At 42.7% G+C, this 17500-nt stretch overlaps 1 protein-coding gene and 1 long non-coding RNA gene across 3 annotated transcripts in view; one reads left to right on the top strand and one right to left on the bottom strand.

Annotated features, from left to right (window-relative positions):
- The window catches only part of LOC138969344 (uncharacterized), a gene marked incomplete at its 5' end in the record, with an annotated part of 37536 nt that extends 26341 nt beyond the window's left edge, over positions 1–11195 (bottom strand). For both annotated transcript variants that reach the window (XM_070342118.1, XM_070342119.1), the window contains 6 exon segments: positions 4469–4628; positions 7432–7903; positions 8239–8529; positions 8896–9053; positions 9458–9636; positions 11070–11195. In XM_070342118.1, coding sequence (XP_070198219.1) covers positions 4469–4628; positions 7432–7903; positions 8239–8529; positions 8896–9053; positions 9458–9636; positions 11070–11195 — 1386 coding nt within the window.
- A 1750-nt stretch (positions 11196–12945) lies between these two features.
- On the top strand, positions 12946–17468 carry LOC138969342 (uncharacterized). Its single transcript, XR_011456427.1, has 4 exons — positions 12946–13997; positions 15502–15615; positions 16459–16564; positions 17319–17468. It is a non-coding gene; the product is annotated as an uncharacterized lncRNA (long non-coding RNA).
- Positions 17469–17500: the final 32 nt, after the last annotated feature.

Here is a 17500-nt window from a genome sequence, read left to right as displayed (position 1 = left end):
GTAGTCTGAGTCGGTGAGAGTAGTCTGTTTGAGTAATACTACTTTTAGCGCTCTTTTGTGTAATCTGCTGAGTAGCTTTAGGGAATTATCACTTGCAGAGTCCCATAGAGTGGATGCGTAATCAATAAGAGACTGAATATGAGCAGTGAAAAATAACTTCCTGGCTTGACAATTAAGGAAGTGTTTAATTCTAGATAAGAGGTACACTTTCTTTGACACTAATTTACTAAGTTGTTCAATGTGAGTTGACCAAGACAGGTTGTTATCGATGTGGACACCTAGAACTTTGTGATGGTCGACTTTTTCCACTATATTGCCGTCAATCATTAAATCGGGACCAGTTGAGGTAAAATTCTGTCGTTTTTGTCTAGTTGTAATTATCATATATTTGGTTTTCTTTGGGTTAAGAGACATGTGATTTAGGTCAGTCCATTCTGTCAGCTGGTTTAGACTTCCTTGGAGGGATTCTGATAAGCGAGTTAAATTTTTGTTACTGGAGTGAATTGTGGTATCATCTGCAAAAAGTTCACATAAATGTTGAATATAAAGGGGGAGGTCATTAACATATATTGAGAAGAGCAGAGGTCCTAATACCGATCCTTGTGGTACACCGTAATCTACAGCTTGCATGCTCGATGCTCTAGTGTTTGTAAGAACTGTCTGTTGTCTGTCAGAGAGGAATGAACTAACAAGATTGATAGTATCATATCCGACGCCATACAAACCGAATTTTCTAAGCAATAATGTGTGATCAATTACATCAAAGGCTTTTGCAAAGTCTACGAAAATGGCACCACAGAATTCATTATCGTTTATTTTGTCCAACCACTGATCAACAAGAGAGATTAAGGCAGTGTGGCAGGAATGCTTAGCTCTAAATCCTGATTGTTTAGGATGGAATAAGTTGTTTTGGTTGAAATGTGTTAGGATGTGTTTGTTGATATGCTTTTCCAGTGGTTTTGATAACACAGACAAAATGGAAATTGGCCTATAATTTGAGGGGTCTCTTTTGTCACCTGATTTAAACAGAGGAATGACTTTAGCCTGTTTCAGGGCGACTGGAAAATATTTTTTTTCTAAACAGAGATTGTAAATGTAGGTAAGTGTTTCAGAAATTACGGGGGCTGACAATTTAAGAATCCTACCATCAAGCCCATCGAGCCCCCGGGTGCCTGTTTGCTTGAGGTGTGTAAGTGCGTGAAAAACTTCAGGTACTGTAAGAAGGGGAATTTTTGCTTGACATGAAATTTGTTTTGATTTGCAAAATTCTTCTAAAACTTTCAAATCATTTAATTTGGACTTGTCATTTTTAATCACATTTTCAGCAATTTTGGAAAAATGTGTGTTTAAATCATCGGGAGATATGTCCTTGATACAACTCGGATGACTGGCAGCCTTTTTATTCGTAAGTTCATTTATTGCCTTCCATATATTCTTTGAGTTTTGCTTTGAACTTGATGCTAGGTCACGAAAATATTTTATCTTTTTTGTTCGTTTAAGTGAATTTACCTTATTTCTCTGTTCTCTGTATTCCTCTTCCTTGCCAACCGACTTTAAAAAATCGCGATGGTCAATGGCATGTTGTAAATCATTATCAAACCATTTAGGTTTTACAATGTGCCTAACTCTCTTTATTCTCCACGGAGCATGTTTATCGTATATGTCATTGAAGGCACTAAGCCAATGTGTTAGGGCTTCGTCCGGATCCGTAAAATTGTAAGTATCAGATAGTGGGGAATTCCAAAGTTCATGTAGAAAGGTGTCTTCGTTAAATTTAGAAAAAGAGCGGTATTTTATTGTCTTGTGACCAACTTTAGGAATTTTGACACCCTTTCTTGACCATGTTAAACAGACAGGAAAATGATCGCTGCAACCATTGGCTGGAACACAACATTCGACAATATTATGGTGATCAGTAACATAGATATGATCTATCAGAGTACTGCTGGATGATGTGACTCTAGTGGGAGTGTTGACTATTTGTTTAAGATTATAGAGGTTAATCATATCAACCCACTGCTTGTTTTGTTTAAGCAAATCAACATTAAAGTCTCCCAACAGAATTGTTTCCTTTGACTCGAGCAGAACTGCATCTAACATCTGTGTAAAGTTATCTGACCAGTTTGCTCGCTCTGCGGGATTTCTATAACAAAATCCTATGAGGAGTGGAGGTGCTCCTCTCAACTTAACTTCAATCCACACAGATTCCACGAAGTTCTCAAGGTGTATTATTCGTGTATAACTAATTGATTCACTTATGTACAAAAGTATACCAGTTTCTCTACTTTGCTGAGGGTCTCTGCGTAACGTACTGTAACCTGGAATAACAACGTCAGAATCCGAAATCTGAGGTGTTAATCTTGATTCTGTGATCCCAAAAATGTGAAAACTTGTTCCAGTATTTAACAGCATTGTAGAAATATCATTGATTTTATTTATAGCATGGTTAATGTTCAGGTGCCCAACACGGAGACCCTGTTTTGTTGGCCATGTAGTAGGAGAGCTACTCATATTTAAGCTCAAGTAGCGTTTTGGGGCGTTTTTTGTTTGTTTGTTTGTTTAATTAAACAATATACTTATTGATACTGAATCAGCTAATTATCCAGTAAGCAAGACAACAAAATAATGAAGAGAGAGAGAGAGAGAGAGAGAGAGAGAGAGAGAGAGAGAGAGAGAGAGAGAGAGAGAGAGAGAGAGAGAGAGAGAGAGAGACAGAGGGACAGAGAGACAAGACAAGACAAGACAAAATCTTTATTATCGAGGGTAATAGATAAGCAAGAATATTGCTTTTTTACATCCAGCCCTCGCCCTAATATAGGGTCAACAAGAACAGAAAACAATATAATTAAAGAACTATCACATCAAACTTAATACATTATAACTGTATATACAGATACAAATTTTAAAATAAATTGTCATACTGCATTTTAAGTACAATTTCCAATGATAAAAAGTGTCAATTTTTAACATAACTTAATTTCGATCTGCATATTATTATAACTTTGTTTAACATGCACATACATTTTAAATGAATTGATGAACCATTCAGCACATGTTTAGTTGCATTATGTGCGACATATAATTTTTTTTGAAGCTGTCTGTGTTTGTTTTATGCTTAAGAAAAATAGGCAGTGAGTTCCATAGGACCGCACCTGAATAAAGAAGGCTTGATTTGAAAAGGTCAATACGTGGAGTCGGTGTTATGATTTTTAGTCTGTTATAGTTCAAAATAAAATTATCACGTAATGTCTCCGGTGCATATCCTGACATCACTTTATGCATTATAACACCTTTATTATACATTAATCTTTTTTGAAATGGTAATACTTGCAAATTTTTAAAATCAGATTCTGAAGGAGTGTGATTTTTTAGTGTAACCGAGTGCCGAAACACTACGATCACCTCGGGAAGCGAAGTGCAATCAAACAGGATTGAAAATGTTAGGGCTAATTTCTTAGCCCTATAAAAACTGTTATGCAAACCCGAAGGTTTCCATGAACATACAGACAATCGGAAACCACCAGACCCCATCACAAACAGAATTCTACAATCCACGGGTGTTGACTTAAAGGCCAACAACTCGGGTGCAGAGTCTGCTGTGAAAGGAGCGGTAGCCTCCCCTGTCACAATCGCCCCCCGTTTGAAATGAACTTCGTCCCGAAGTTCCGAACCGGGGGACCACTGTCCATCCCAAGTTCGCAGAATGGGAACAGCACGAAAATGTTCAGTGGTCATATTATGCCATTACCTGAACATATCATGCCGAGTCCCATCCTGCTCGCAAGCGCCAGATGTAACCGAGTGCCGAAACGCTACGATCACCTCGGGAAGCGAAGTGCAATCAAACAGGATTGAAAATGTTAGGGCTAATTTCTTAGCCCTATAAAAACTGTTATGCAAACCCGAAGGTTTCCATGAAAATACAGACAATCGGAAACCACCAGACCCCATCACAAACAGAATTCTACAATACACCGGTGTTGACTTTTAAAGGCCAACAACTCGGGTGCAGAGTCTGCTGTGAAAGGAGCGGTAGCCTCCCCTGTCACATTAGCATAATAAGCTTAACTGCTCTTCTGTGAAGACTGGCTAAGAGAAAGAGAGAGAGAGAGAGAGAGAGAGAGAGAGAGAGAGAGAGAGAGAGAGAGAGAGAGAGAGAGAGAGAGAGAGCGACAGACAGACAGAGACAGACAGATGGACAGACGGACAGACGGACAGACGGACAGACAGACACACACACACACGTACAAAACAAAAAAACAGACAGAGAAAGAGTCTCCATATTTGTTATCGAACTTTCTGTTTGACAAACTAATCACAATTTTAAGCACGACAACAGGGTTATTCAACACAGACGCCACACTGTCCTATGCAATCACAACCACTACCGGTGGAACTGAAAAGTTGAATTTTTCCCTTGGAATTATCAATATTGTTCTTGGCAAAATATTGAAAGATTTCCGGTTACCTGGCACAAAGACGATTTCTCCTGGTATATCGTTAGGAAGACACTCCAGACAGTCGTTGTCCGTGCATTGAGCCTTGGGCAGGGTGGTGCCACTATCGTCATAACCTTGACTTTTGTTTGTGTCCAGCTGGAGTTGTCCATTCACCGTGTACATCCCCACCTGCGCACAAAATATGCATGCAAATGAAGGTCGGCGGTGCGGGCGGAGGATTTTACCTTTCTTACGCATCATCAAAGGATATTTGTCTAAATATTCTGTTTGGCGAGCTTACCAGGTCAACTTACTCACTGCAATAATGTCCACTCTAGTTCAAACTTTTAGTTAACAGTTAAAATTGAGGTATAACATGCGTGTTTCGGCAGTATCGGTTTTCTGTAGGTGCAGCAGTCGAGAAATTGACAAATTGTAATCAGATGACTTATTTTGAGTATTTTTATCCTGAGGGAGTCACTAAAAGGCGGGTCTCGTCAAAGAAATTCTATCATTTATGCTTTTTCGCTGCCGGTGAGCTGTGAGCGTATCTGTTGTGATAGCAACTGAAGTGGTTGAATGAGGTTAATCCACAGCACCTTGTACTCCACCTTCCTGTTATACGGACGGGGAGGTAATTGACACCATGTTTTTAAAGGTACTGAACTTGTCAAATCCAGGTGCACGGAGCCCCTGAGGCTTTTAGCCATACCTCAGGCAGCTATCCGTTAGAAGAACTACCAAGTTTCATTGACTTGCACCCAAAGAGTCAAGAACTGCGATTTTTTAACGAATTAATTTCGTACTCGGACCCGGCTGGTCTTGACCTATTTTTGGATCTAAATTTAGATCAGGTAGATCACCACATCATGCACAAAAAGACAGTCACAAGCAAACTATGTCAGACGTCATCATGAGTTTGTGTAAAACAAAATGGAGGCCGGAATCACTCAGTTGAATGAACTCCGACCAAACACCACTATCCTTGGCGGATGATGACTTTATTCAGTTATTCTGCAGAAAAACAGAAATGCTGGGGAAAAAACGTTCTTTTCTGCAGCATTTCTGCATAATGTCATCTTTCGCGAGAGCAACGTTTTTTTCTGCAGTAAAACAGTTTTACTGCAGTAAAATTGAAATCAAGAATGCTGCAGTAAAACGGAGATGTTGTTTTACTGGAGAAAAACAGTTTACACTTTTTCTTCAGCATTTTGCCATTATTCAGTTATTCTGCAGAAAAACAGAAATGCTGGAGAAAAACTGTCTTTTCTGCAGCATTTCTGCATAATGTCATCTTTCGCCGAAGCAACGGGTTTTTCTGGAGCAAAACATTTTACTGCAGTAAAATTGAAATCAAGAATGCTGCAGTAAAACGGTGCTGTTGTTTTACTGCAGAAAACCTGTTTACACTTTTTCTGCAGCATTTTGTACTGGCTCTTGGCGGATTATGACATTATTCAGTTATTCTGGAGAAAAACCGAAATACTGGAGAAAAACTGTCTTTTCTGCAGCATTTCTGCATAATGTCATCTTTCGCGAGAGCAACGTTTTTTTTTGCAGTAAAACAGTTTTACTGCAGTAAAATTGAAATCAAGAATGCTGCAGTAAAACGGTGATGTTGTTTTACTGCAGAATTGTCTGTCACAGGTTTTTTTTGAGAAAAACGAACGACCTTGTAAAGTAGCGTTTGTATTCGTCGCCCCCTGGGATAGTATAATAGTTTGTTCCGACAGACAAAATACCTTCGTGTCAGTCACGCACAACTATTGGTAATTCTGGATGAGTCCATCTGTCGACAGAGGGGGGCTCGCGTGCTCCAACATTATAATGAGCAAGTACAACATTCTGCAGAAAAATTGTAAACAGGTTTTCTGCAGTAAAACAACAGCACCGTTTTACTGCGGCATTCTTGATTTCAATTTTACTGCAGTAAAATGTTTTGCTCCAGAAAAACCCGTTGCTTCGGCGAAAGATGACATTATGCAGAAATGCTGCAGAAAAGACAGTTTTTCTCCAGCATTTCGGTTTTTCTCCAGAATAACTGAATAATGTCATAATTCGCCAAGAGCCAGTACAAAATGCTGCAGAAAAAATAAAAACAGGTTTTCTGCAGTAAAACAACAGCACCGTTTTACTGCAGCATTCTTGATTTCAATTTTACTGCAGTAAAATGTTTTGCTGCAGAAAAAAACACTGCTTCGGCGAAAGATGACATTATGCAGAAATGCTGCAGAAAAGACAGTTTTTCTCCAGCATTTTGGTTTTTCTGCAGAATAACTGAATAATGTCATAATCCGCCAAGGATACACCACGTAATAACTAGGTTAATTTGTGCACTCGCGGGAACAAGAAACTGTCGAGCTTCACAGATGTCGTCGTTGGGTAGTTTTGGGTTTGTTTTACTACCATAGGAGGATTTTTGAACTGTAAATGCACTCAGCTGCAACAAAAACGCAAAACGAAGGCTGTGAGCTGCACTGTGCCTTTAAGCGCCTTGATTTGAACGCAAGGAATATTTTCCTCAAAGTGCATCCAAAGAAATCCACATTTTAATCGTATCATATCAGTTAGTTCGCATACTGTTTCAGATGACTACTCATTGTGCGTTTGCACAGCTTACTGTTTTCGGAAGCTCAGTTAAGTATAGAATAACAAGAAATTCCTCCGAGGTAGGAAAAACACCCCCGTCCTTACCATTCTCTCTGCCACCAACTGAGAAGGTTATTTCCCTTTGACCATTAATATGTCCCTCTATAAGTCTTTGTAGAATCTTAATCCACCAATAACTCCCTAACCATGTGTTTGACTGGTCCCAATTTTTGTAAGGACCGTCTCAGGAATGTATAGAACCTGTTCACCAAGTTTGGTGACGATCGGTCCGTTCATTCTTGAGATCTATATGCGAACACAAACAAACAAACAAACACATCGACCGAATCCTATACACACCCCTATACCGGGGGTGTAAAGAACCACACATTCGACATCTTACCTGCTGAAAGCAAAAGCTACCACTAGAACACTCTCTGTAGTTGTAGACGTTGTAAAGTGATCCGTTGTGTCCGCCCGAAGTAACTTCCCCTTGCTGGTCGAAACCAACGTTCGTCTGCCCGCTGAAAACAGAGCTTACGCTTGAAAACTCGGACTGAAGATTGACATGAACAGTTTGAACAGTGTCTCGGATGCTTCCTCGATCGTTCCGGATTTTGTTTTTCAGTTCCAAGCAGACGCCGGACGAATCTTGCCCGCAGGTCTGCATGTGCAGCTTTTTCAAAATGGCGGCAAAGACTGCTGCGGCCTTGACCTGATAGTACTCGAACAGCCATTGGGTGTTGTCTTCTATCAGAGGCAACCGGTCTTTGTTGTTCGCCCAGCATGTGGAATCTGCCAAGTCACAGGATGTTGCGGTTGTGTAATAGTCAGCCAGAAAGGTGTTTCTGTCCATCTCCGCATTAAAAGCAGTCCTGCAAATATACACAGGCAGTCAGAAATACTGTAGATATTCATGTAAAGATAAGTGCAAGTTAACCAATTCTCTCCTAACCAATAAAGTTCAAATGATAACCTCTTAGGGCATTACTAGATCTTACAATGCTAGAATTAAAACTTAACAAACCTTTACCTCGAAGACCATTGAGAGAAAGGCATTATATAAGAATTAAGTGAAACTAGCCTCCCGGCATCTAAAAATATAAAAGGCATTGAATGGACAAGCGCCTTTCAACCTCATCAGAGTTCTGGCCTCATCTAGCTATGCCCTCCCACGGGTTAACCTTACTTCGTTTAAGATTCTTCTTACCAGTTAGTCCACAGACTATTCCAGAAAGTTTTGAACTCGGGCAGGGGGAGGAAGGGAGGGGATGCCACCAGGGCCCCTTTCCCGAGCGACGTGTGCGACACCACTGACGTGTGCAGTCCTACGGCTTCCGAGAAGATAAAGCGAACAAAGCTGACTCTGGTTGCTAGGCGACTGATGAACTCCCGTGCAGTGGTAGCGCTGCCAATGAACACAACGCCTTTGATGATGCTGCTTGTCCCGCCTCGGATTCTGTCGATGATGACGTCAGCTGCAGAGACGAAATCTTTTGACCTGCAAGGAACATTGTGTATCACAATTTAGAACCATGTTCATGCGAAAACTGACATATTGCTGGAAGTGAAAACTATTTTTTTAAACAATTAAAAAATTAAAATAAAAAAGAGAGAAAAAACAACAACCACAACAACAAAAACAAAGACGACAACAACAAAAACAAAGACGACAACAACAAAAACAACAACAACAACAACAACAACAACAACAACAAAGAAACAAACAAAACAAAAACAGCCACACACACACACACACACACACACACACACACACACACACACACACTCGCACGCACGCACACACGCACACACACAAACACACACACACACACACACACACACGCATAATAATGATAATGATTACCTGTAGTCAAGAGGAAGAGACTCAAAACTGGGCACACACAAATCTCTCTGACTGGCCAGATCTCTCAGCTGCTGAGCTGCCTCTCTGCCGTAAGCGTCATTGTCGTAGACGATGGAGAAATAGTTCCAACCCAGCTGTTGTAGCAGCTTCAACAGCACCTGTAACAAACAAAAATCTACTCTGTTTCACAATACGCTGTTTTCATGTTGATGTGTGGAAGCTTTTATTTTCTAAGCAAAGAGGTTCGTGATCGAGTTTTTTAAAGTTTATTCTTTCCCTTATTCTTCGTTTGATTCTTTGCTTATTTACTCTCTCTCTCTCTCTCTCTCTCTCTCTCTCTCTCTCTCTCTCTCTCTCTCTCTCTCTCTCTCTCTCTCTCTCTCTCTCTCTCTGAATAACCGCCATTCTCGAGTTAAAAGAGCGTGGTCCTGATTCACTCTCTCTCTCTCTCTCTGTCCCTCCTTCCCTCTCTCCCCTCTCTCTCTCTCTCTCTCTCTCTCTCTCTCTCTCTCTCTCTCTCTCTCTCTCTCTCTCTCTCTCTCTTACTCTCTAGATCTCTAACCTGAACTTGCGTGCTGTCAGGCGGGATAACCCTAAAGAAGTTGGAGTAAACATTCTTGTCACTAAGGTCAGCCCCTGTGGCCGAGCCAGAGATCTGGGTCACTCGCTGAGACGAGGGCAGGGAGCTGAGAAAACGAGACACCGCCATGGCCTCCTGAGTTCTGCCTGGACCAAGCAGCCCTGCCAGGGAGAAAGACAAACAGCTTGTGAGACGTTATTCTGTGTCTGGTCGTGTCCTTTTCAAGACGTCAGTCAGTATCTAGCCGTGTCCTTATCTAGACGTCAGTCAGTATCTAGCCGTGTCCTTTTCAAGACGTCAGTCTTTATCTAGCCGTGTCCTTTTTAAGACGTCAGTCAGTATCTAGCCGTGTCCTTTTCAAGACGTCAGTCAGTATCTAGCCGTGTCCTTTTCAAGAAGTCAGTCTTTATCTAGCCGTGTCCTTTTTAAGACGTCAGTCTGTATCTAGCCGTGTCCTTTTCAAGTCGTCAGTCTGTATCTAGCCGTGTCCTTTTCAAGACGTCAGTCTTTATCTAGCCGTGTCATTTTCAAGTCGACAGTCTGTACTTAGCCGTGTCCTTGTCAAGACGTCAGTCTGTATCTTGCCGTGTCCTTATCAAGACGTCAGTCTGTATCTAGCCGTGTCCTTTTCAAGACGTCAGTCTTTATCTAGCCGTGTCATTTTCAAGTCGACAGTCTGTACTTAGCCGTGTCCTTGTCAAGACGTCAGTCTGTATCTAGCCGTGTCCTTGTCAAGACGTCAGTCTGTATCTGGCCGTGTCCTTATCAAGACGTCAGTCTGTATCTAGCCGTGGCCTTGTCAAGACGTCAGTCTGTATCTAGCCGTGTCCTTATCAAGTCGTCAGTCTGTATCTAGCCGTGTCCTTTTTAAGACATCAGTCTGTATCTAGCCGTGTCCTTTTCAAGACGTCAGTCTGTATCTAGCCGTGTCATTTTTAAGACGTCAGTCTGTATCTAGCCGTGTCCTTTTCAAGTCGTCAGTCTGTATCTAGCCGTGTCCTTTTGAAGACGTCAGTCTTTATCTAGCCGTGTCCTTTTCAAGACGTCAGTCTGTATCTAGCCGTGTCCTTTTCAAGTCGTCAGTCTGTATCCAACCGTGTCCTTTTCAAGTCGTCAGTCTTTATCTAGCCGTGTCCTTTTCAAGACGTCAGTTTGTATTTAGCCGTGTCCTTTTCAAGACGTCAGTCTGTATCTAGCCGTGTCCTTTTTAAGACGTCAGTCTGTATCTAGCCGTGTCCTTTTCAAGACATCAGTCTGTATCTAGCCGTGTCCTTTTCAAGACGTCAGTCTGTATCTAGCCGTGTCCTTTTCAAGACGTCACTCTGTATCTAGCCGTGTCCTGTTCAAGACGTCAGTCTGTATCTAGCCGTGTCCTTTTCAAGACGTCAGTCTGTATCTAGCCGTGTCCTTTTCAAGACGTCGGTCTTTGTCACGCTGTGTCCTAATCAAGACTTCAGAAGGCCACACGGACAACTTCATTTACCACAGTAACTGTCACTATTTACTGAATAACCAAAGAATCCACAAAAAAAACCTTTAAAGAAACAGTAACCAGATGCCGAATACTCAGATCTGTATTCAAGTGGTAGCTTACCGAATAAGGGCGTGGTCGAATTGATGGTCTGAGCTTCCTGATTCAACACGTGGAATTTCTCCAGCATGCGCACTGTGCTCTTCACTGCCAGTTCCCCGTTCTGGCACGTGCGGTATGCCTCTAGACCTGACACAAATGTTGGATATCATGAATAAAAGCTGTTGTCAAGAGATGATTTTTTACATTTCTTCAGTTATCGTTACAAGCAATGATCGAGGTTTTCCTGTACAGCGTACCGGCAGGCACACGCTGAAAGGAAGAGAGAGAGAGAGAGAGAGAGAGAGAGAGAGAGAGAGAGAGAGAGAGAAAGAGAGAGAGAGAGAGAGAGAGAGAGAGAGAGAGAGAGAGAGAGGAGGTATTGCACCTCGGTTCGACCGAAGCTAAGTTAAGAATAAAATGCTGTTGTGCAGCGGGTTAAAGTATTCCCTCATACCTCGGAGAGATACCTTCACTCGCTCGCAGCGACGTCACGTGACGGAAAGAATGTTATCACACCATTGAAATGACATTCTTTCCGTCCCCTATAGGCGACGAAATAGGTCAAATTTTGTGCACTTTTTAGTGGAAAATGCTTCGACGCCGGAGCGGATACTGGACCCAGTGCCGTTCTAGTGCAAGTGCACTACAAAGGCACTGCACCCAGTGCCGATAAGCGACAGCATTCTTTCCACCATCTAAAATGTCACGTGACGTCGCTGCGAGCGACTGAAGGTATATCTCCGAGGTATGAGGGAATACTTTATCCCGCTGCCCAACAGGAATTTATTCTTAACTTAGCTTCGGTCGAACCGGGGTGGAGGGAGGGAGGGAGGGAGGGAGGGAGGGAGAGAGAGAGAGAGAGAGAGAGAGAGAGAGAGAGAGAGAGAGAGAGAGAGAGAGAGAGAGAGAGAGAGAGAGAGAGAGAGAGAGAGAGAGAGAGAGAGAGAGAGAGAGGAGGTATTACACACCGGTACGACCGAACATAAGGTATCAATAAACTCCTCTTGTGCAGCGGGTTGAAAGTATACCCTGATCCCTCGGAGATATACCTCCACTCCGGTCTGAACGACCTCACGTGACATGTTATATGGTAGAAGAGCATGCTGTCGCTTATTCTCCTTCTGAAGATGAGGTATACCCTCAGTTCGGTTAGACTGAAACGATGCTCAAGCAGTGGAATTTGTGTGTGGTTTGTTTCAGAGCAAAATGTTATTTTATCCAAACAAGAAGATATTCTCGCGCACCGCCTTGTTCAGGATATCCACAAGTTGACAATGATGTGTGCGAAATAAATAAACAATGAAACGAACCAGAACGGACGGACGGACGGGCAGACTGACGGACGGACTGACGGACGGACCGACGGGCAGATTGAGGGACGGACCGATCGATGGACGGACGGAGGGACGGGGGGAGGGGGGGGGGGGCGGCGGGGGGGGGGGGGGGGGGTGGCGTTACGGGTAACCCCTCCTGATCCGGTCCTGCAGGGTATTCCTTCAACCCTCTGCACAAGAGGAATCTATTCGGATACAGACTGAAGGACGGACGGACTGACGGACGGACTGATGGACTGACAGACAGACTGTCGGACGGACCGTATGGACGGACATACGGACGGACTAAAAGGACGAAGGAACGAATAAACGAAGGAAATAACGAAGGTCGGAACGAAAGAGCGAACGAACCAACCCACGAATGAACGAACGAACGAACGAACGAACGAGCAAACAAACAAACAAACAAACAAACAAATAAACAAGCAAACAATAAACAATAATTGTGTGCAATCTGGCCCATTTTCAGGGCATTTGTCAAACGTTTGGAGGAGGTCCACAGTTAGGCCTGGGTCAGTGGGGGGGGGGGGGGGGGTTGTCCCACCAACAGGAATTCCCCCCCCCCCCCCTCTCCCCTGTATTGGGCCCTGCACAAGAGGAATTTATTGATACGGACTGAACTTGAAGAACGGATTGACTGACGGACCGACGGACGGACGGACTGACGGACGTACTGAAGGACTGTCGGACGAACTGTCGAACGAACGAACGAACGAACGAACGAACAAACGAACGAACAAACGAACGAACGAACTGACGAACGAACAAACTGACGAACGAACAAACAAACGAACAAATTAGCAAATGAATACATACATTCGCAGAAAGAAAAAGGCAAAAGGTACATTTGTGGAGTCAGTAAGGGGGGTGGGTGGGCTTCCGGAACCCAGGAACCTTGGGAATCCCCCCTGGCCTAGAACACACACACACTGATCGACACTGACACACACACTGACACACACAACTTGACGAACGCACACACACACACACACAATACACACACACACATCCACACCGGCACACACACACACACGCACGCACACACACACTGTGACACACACACGTAAACACACACACCGGCAATGACACTGACACACACACACGTACCGTACACACTGACGGGCACACTGCCGGGCACACACACACACACACACACACACACACACACACACACACACACACACACACACACACACACACAAACACAAACACATACTGACATACTCGCAACTGACATAGCAGAGGGGGGTGGTAAGTCATTTGAACGTTTAATTTCTTTTGTCACAAATTTAACTACCCATCCGTTCCTTGTGTTTTTATTTTGAGATAGTTTTGTATTTTTAGTCACTGCAGCGAAGGGACATCACTCCCGCCACCTTATCTGTATCTTCTTCTGCTTGTTGCCAGTCCAAATCGTCCAAATGTAGTGGTCATCTGCAGAGACGCCGCCGTGCCGTACAGCTTATCCTGGATGGGAGTCGGGATTCGCTTTTTTTGCACTGCCATTGATGCCAAGAACGGAGCAGCCAGGGTCATTTCAATTTTCATCCAGGAATGGCACAAGCGAGCCAAACCGGCCGATGGTCTTTCGACTCCATGGAGACAGCTGGTGAAGGTAATACTATTTTTATTCCTACATTCGTGTTGACGACAGAGTGCAACGTTTCTAAAATATGATCGGTGCTAACAGAGCAGCAGGAATATACGTGCCCTTGATGACTTGGTCACTTTCGGTTTCACGGTACCAGTAAAGTCGATCGAACCCCCCCCCCCCCCCCCCCCCCCCCCCTTCCTGTTAGGACCTAAACAAATCTGAAAAAATCAGGTCTTGAAAGGAAGAAGTCTTGAGATGAGAGTAAATATAGAGAGGTTGTGGACAGACAAATCTGAGAAAACAGGGTCTTAAAAGGGAGGGAGTCTTTAATCAGGGGATATTAAAAGTGTTGTTCCACTGTACTACCAAAAAGAGGGGATACTGTTTGATGTTACTGTAAAGACTTACAGTAACACTGTTCTCTCCGATTGCCAGTGTTTGTACTTTGAAACAGATTGTATGACCGGCACGGTTGGCCTTGTGGTAAGGCGCCCGCCCCGTGATCGGGAGGTCGTGGGTTCGAACCCCGGCCGGGTCATACCTAAGACTTTAAAATTGGCAATCTAGTGGCTGCTCCGCCTGGCGTCTGGCATTATGGGGTTAGTGCTAGGACTGGTTGGTCCGGTGTCAGAATAATGTGACTGGGTGAGACACGAAGCCTGTGCTGCGACTTCTGTCTTGTGTGTGGCGCACGTTAAATGTCAAAGCAGCACCGCCCTGATTGGCCCTTCGTGGTCGACTGGGCGTTAAGCAAACAAACAAACAGATTGTATCCTGAAATTTAGCACTCCATGTGTTAACATTTCCACTTCCAGGTCTGTAGTGTGCAAACGTGTTGTCACTGTTACAGCTGAAATGAACTAACAAGAATACTAGTCTGATGTACATAAAATATGGGAGAGGTTTGGGGTCGGGGGTGGATGGCAAGCATAACATTGATAAATGACTATAGTTTTGCAGTGGTTTGCTCTCTTGTACTATGAGTGTTAACAGCAATTGTTTATAATTTGTTACTCAACTTACTGTAAGGACTATTACTATTAGCTTTTCTCAGCAACTGCAAACAATTGTGACTTAATTGCAAGAGCGCTTCATTAAACATTGGGACACTTCTTTTGGTTTTTTTAATGGCTATAGTGTAGAAACTAGAAATGCTGAGATACATTAATGTAGTCATGAACAACAGCAACAACAAAAACAAGAACATGTTTTGAATTCTGATAGCTAATGAAACTGACAGCTTGATTAGAATTATGTAGTTTTTGCAATTGCTGACTGAGTTGCATCCTTTGGTTTTACCTTGCATTGATTATCACCTTTGCTGACAATTGACTCATTGAGTGCAGTATTGAGTAACGTATAGTTATTTTATTTCAAGTTAACTTCTGGCTCTGCATGGTGTTAATCCTACTCAAACTTAGTCAAAGTAAGGTATCATTATTTATGAATAATGTGAAGTTGAAGATACAAATTAATGAGAAAGTTTGTGTATTTTTCTGTACAATCTTGCTATTTACTGTTTCAGTGCTGAACCATTTGCTTGAATGCTTGATCAGATGATGACAGAGTGACACCTGGTGGTACCCAATAAAACTGCCTTTGCTGCTATAACTACAAGAAATTTCTACAATTCAGAACAGTAAGTGCATGAGGTTCCATTTTAAGCTGTCAAGAGTAAATCTCAGGAATAGATTAGAAGATTTAGTTATGTCACACATGTCTTGCTTTCTTGACTTTTCTCACACTCTCTTGTCAGACTCAGAGAGTGCATGATTGTACATTTTTTTTACAGTAATTTTTTATGTTCCTAATTGGAAAACAAATGTGTCATAATCTTAGTGTTTAGGATAACTATATGGCAGAGAGAATCATGGAAATGATTGGGCGATGGGGGTGTGTCGCTGGTGTGCAAGAGGGTGGGTGGGTGTGGAGAGAGTAGTGATGGTAGTCAACTACTAACTAAAAGATTACTGATTGCATACATTTAGTGTTTATTGATTTGGAGGGTGGGGGAGGAAGGCAAGCAGTATTATTACATGTGTATGGGTATACTAGTTGTGCATGTTCCAAATGGGGGTGGAGGTTGGCATGGCAAGCAATAGCTCAGTCGGAAGTGTGGCCTTGAAACCGGTTGTGGGGATTTATTTCTCAGAATTGACGTTGTGCAGACTCTGCTTGGTTTCTGAATAGCTTATTAAGCCTGTGACTGTGTGCATACATAAAGATCTCAAGTTCACAGTTTCAGGGCTTGGAATTAATGGAAACATCAACACACATGTAGGAAAAACTCAAAAAAAGGAGGGGGGGGGGAGTTTGGTCCCACGGTAGTGTTTGAATGAAAGCAATCTTACTTTTTAAGAGGGTAATCTTGCAGGACTATGATTCTTACATTGGTAGTTGACTAGTGTAGTTGTGGTTTTGTACTAGTGAGGAATGTCATCTATGTCATGTGATTTCTTGCTTCTTCTTTTTGTGTGTGCAGCTAAAGATGTTGGACCTTGCCTACAGCCTAGTTTTGCATAGATCTCCAACACCGTGGCTTTACTCTGAGACACCTCAGAAAACACAGCCTTTTCTGCTGCTGAAAGGTAAACATTAGGTTAAATTTGTGTTTGTTTTGATTTGTATGTTTTCCTTTTGTAGTCTATGGCAGGAGATTTGTGCAGGTGTACAAATGGTAGAGGTGTCAGAGGAAATGTCCACTTGTTACTTGTCTCTATATCAGTATATATGTATCACAAATACGCATCAAATGTACTGATCAATAGAGACCACATGGACAATTTCAAGCACTTTTCTGCCAGGGGTAGGGTCAGCTATGTAAGAATCATGTCTTACTCTGTTCATGCAAAAATAAGGTTCTGCATTTGAATGAGTTTGAATCAGGCACCTGTGTTTTTGCTCTTGTTTGTGCCCTCTTGTGAACTGTTAACTTATGAACAACCACCCCAGCAAGCAACTCTTTACTGTTCTGAGCACAACAGAAGAGCGCATGGTCTGGGCATATGGATGGTAAACACATCTCATGCACAAGTACAGGCCTGAAAGTGGCGAGTATTTTCAATTACTCGCCATGGCGAGTAAAAATCATGTAAATGGTGAGTAGAAATGTTAATCTACTCGCCACATGCGAGTAAAGTTGATAAAACAAATGGTTGTTTTGACGAGTAAAGTTTCAGTAAATTATGAGAAGTACATGTACTAGCAGTGCTTCATTTTGTGGACTTTCAGTGCTGAAGTATGATTGTGTGGATTGATCATTTTGTATTCTGTTATTCAGATTGCCACTTGCTTTCTTTTACATATATTTACAAGTTGGTGGCTGATTTGTGTGTGTTGCAGAACACAGGTCCATGAATAAAAGAACCCAGCTGGTATTCTTCATTCATGGAAAATGAAAGGAAATTTATCAGCCAGGATTCGCCACTCACTCTGCTAAGGGGGAACCCCGGTCAGCCCTACAGTGGATGAACAGCTTGGTCCTTGGAGGGAAAGGTAACTACTGCAGCACTTTAGAAGGGGTC

Source organism: Littorina saxatilis, linkage group LG6, assembly GCF_037325665.1.
Source record: "Littorina saxatilis isolate snail1 linkage group LG6, US_GU_Lsax_2.0, whole genome shotgun sequence".
NCBI lineage: Eukaryota > Metazoa > Mollusca > Gastropoda > Littorinimorpha > Littorinidae > Littorina > Littorina saxatilis.
This window is presented reverse-complemented; position numbering and strand designations above follow the sequence as displayed.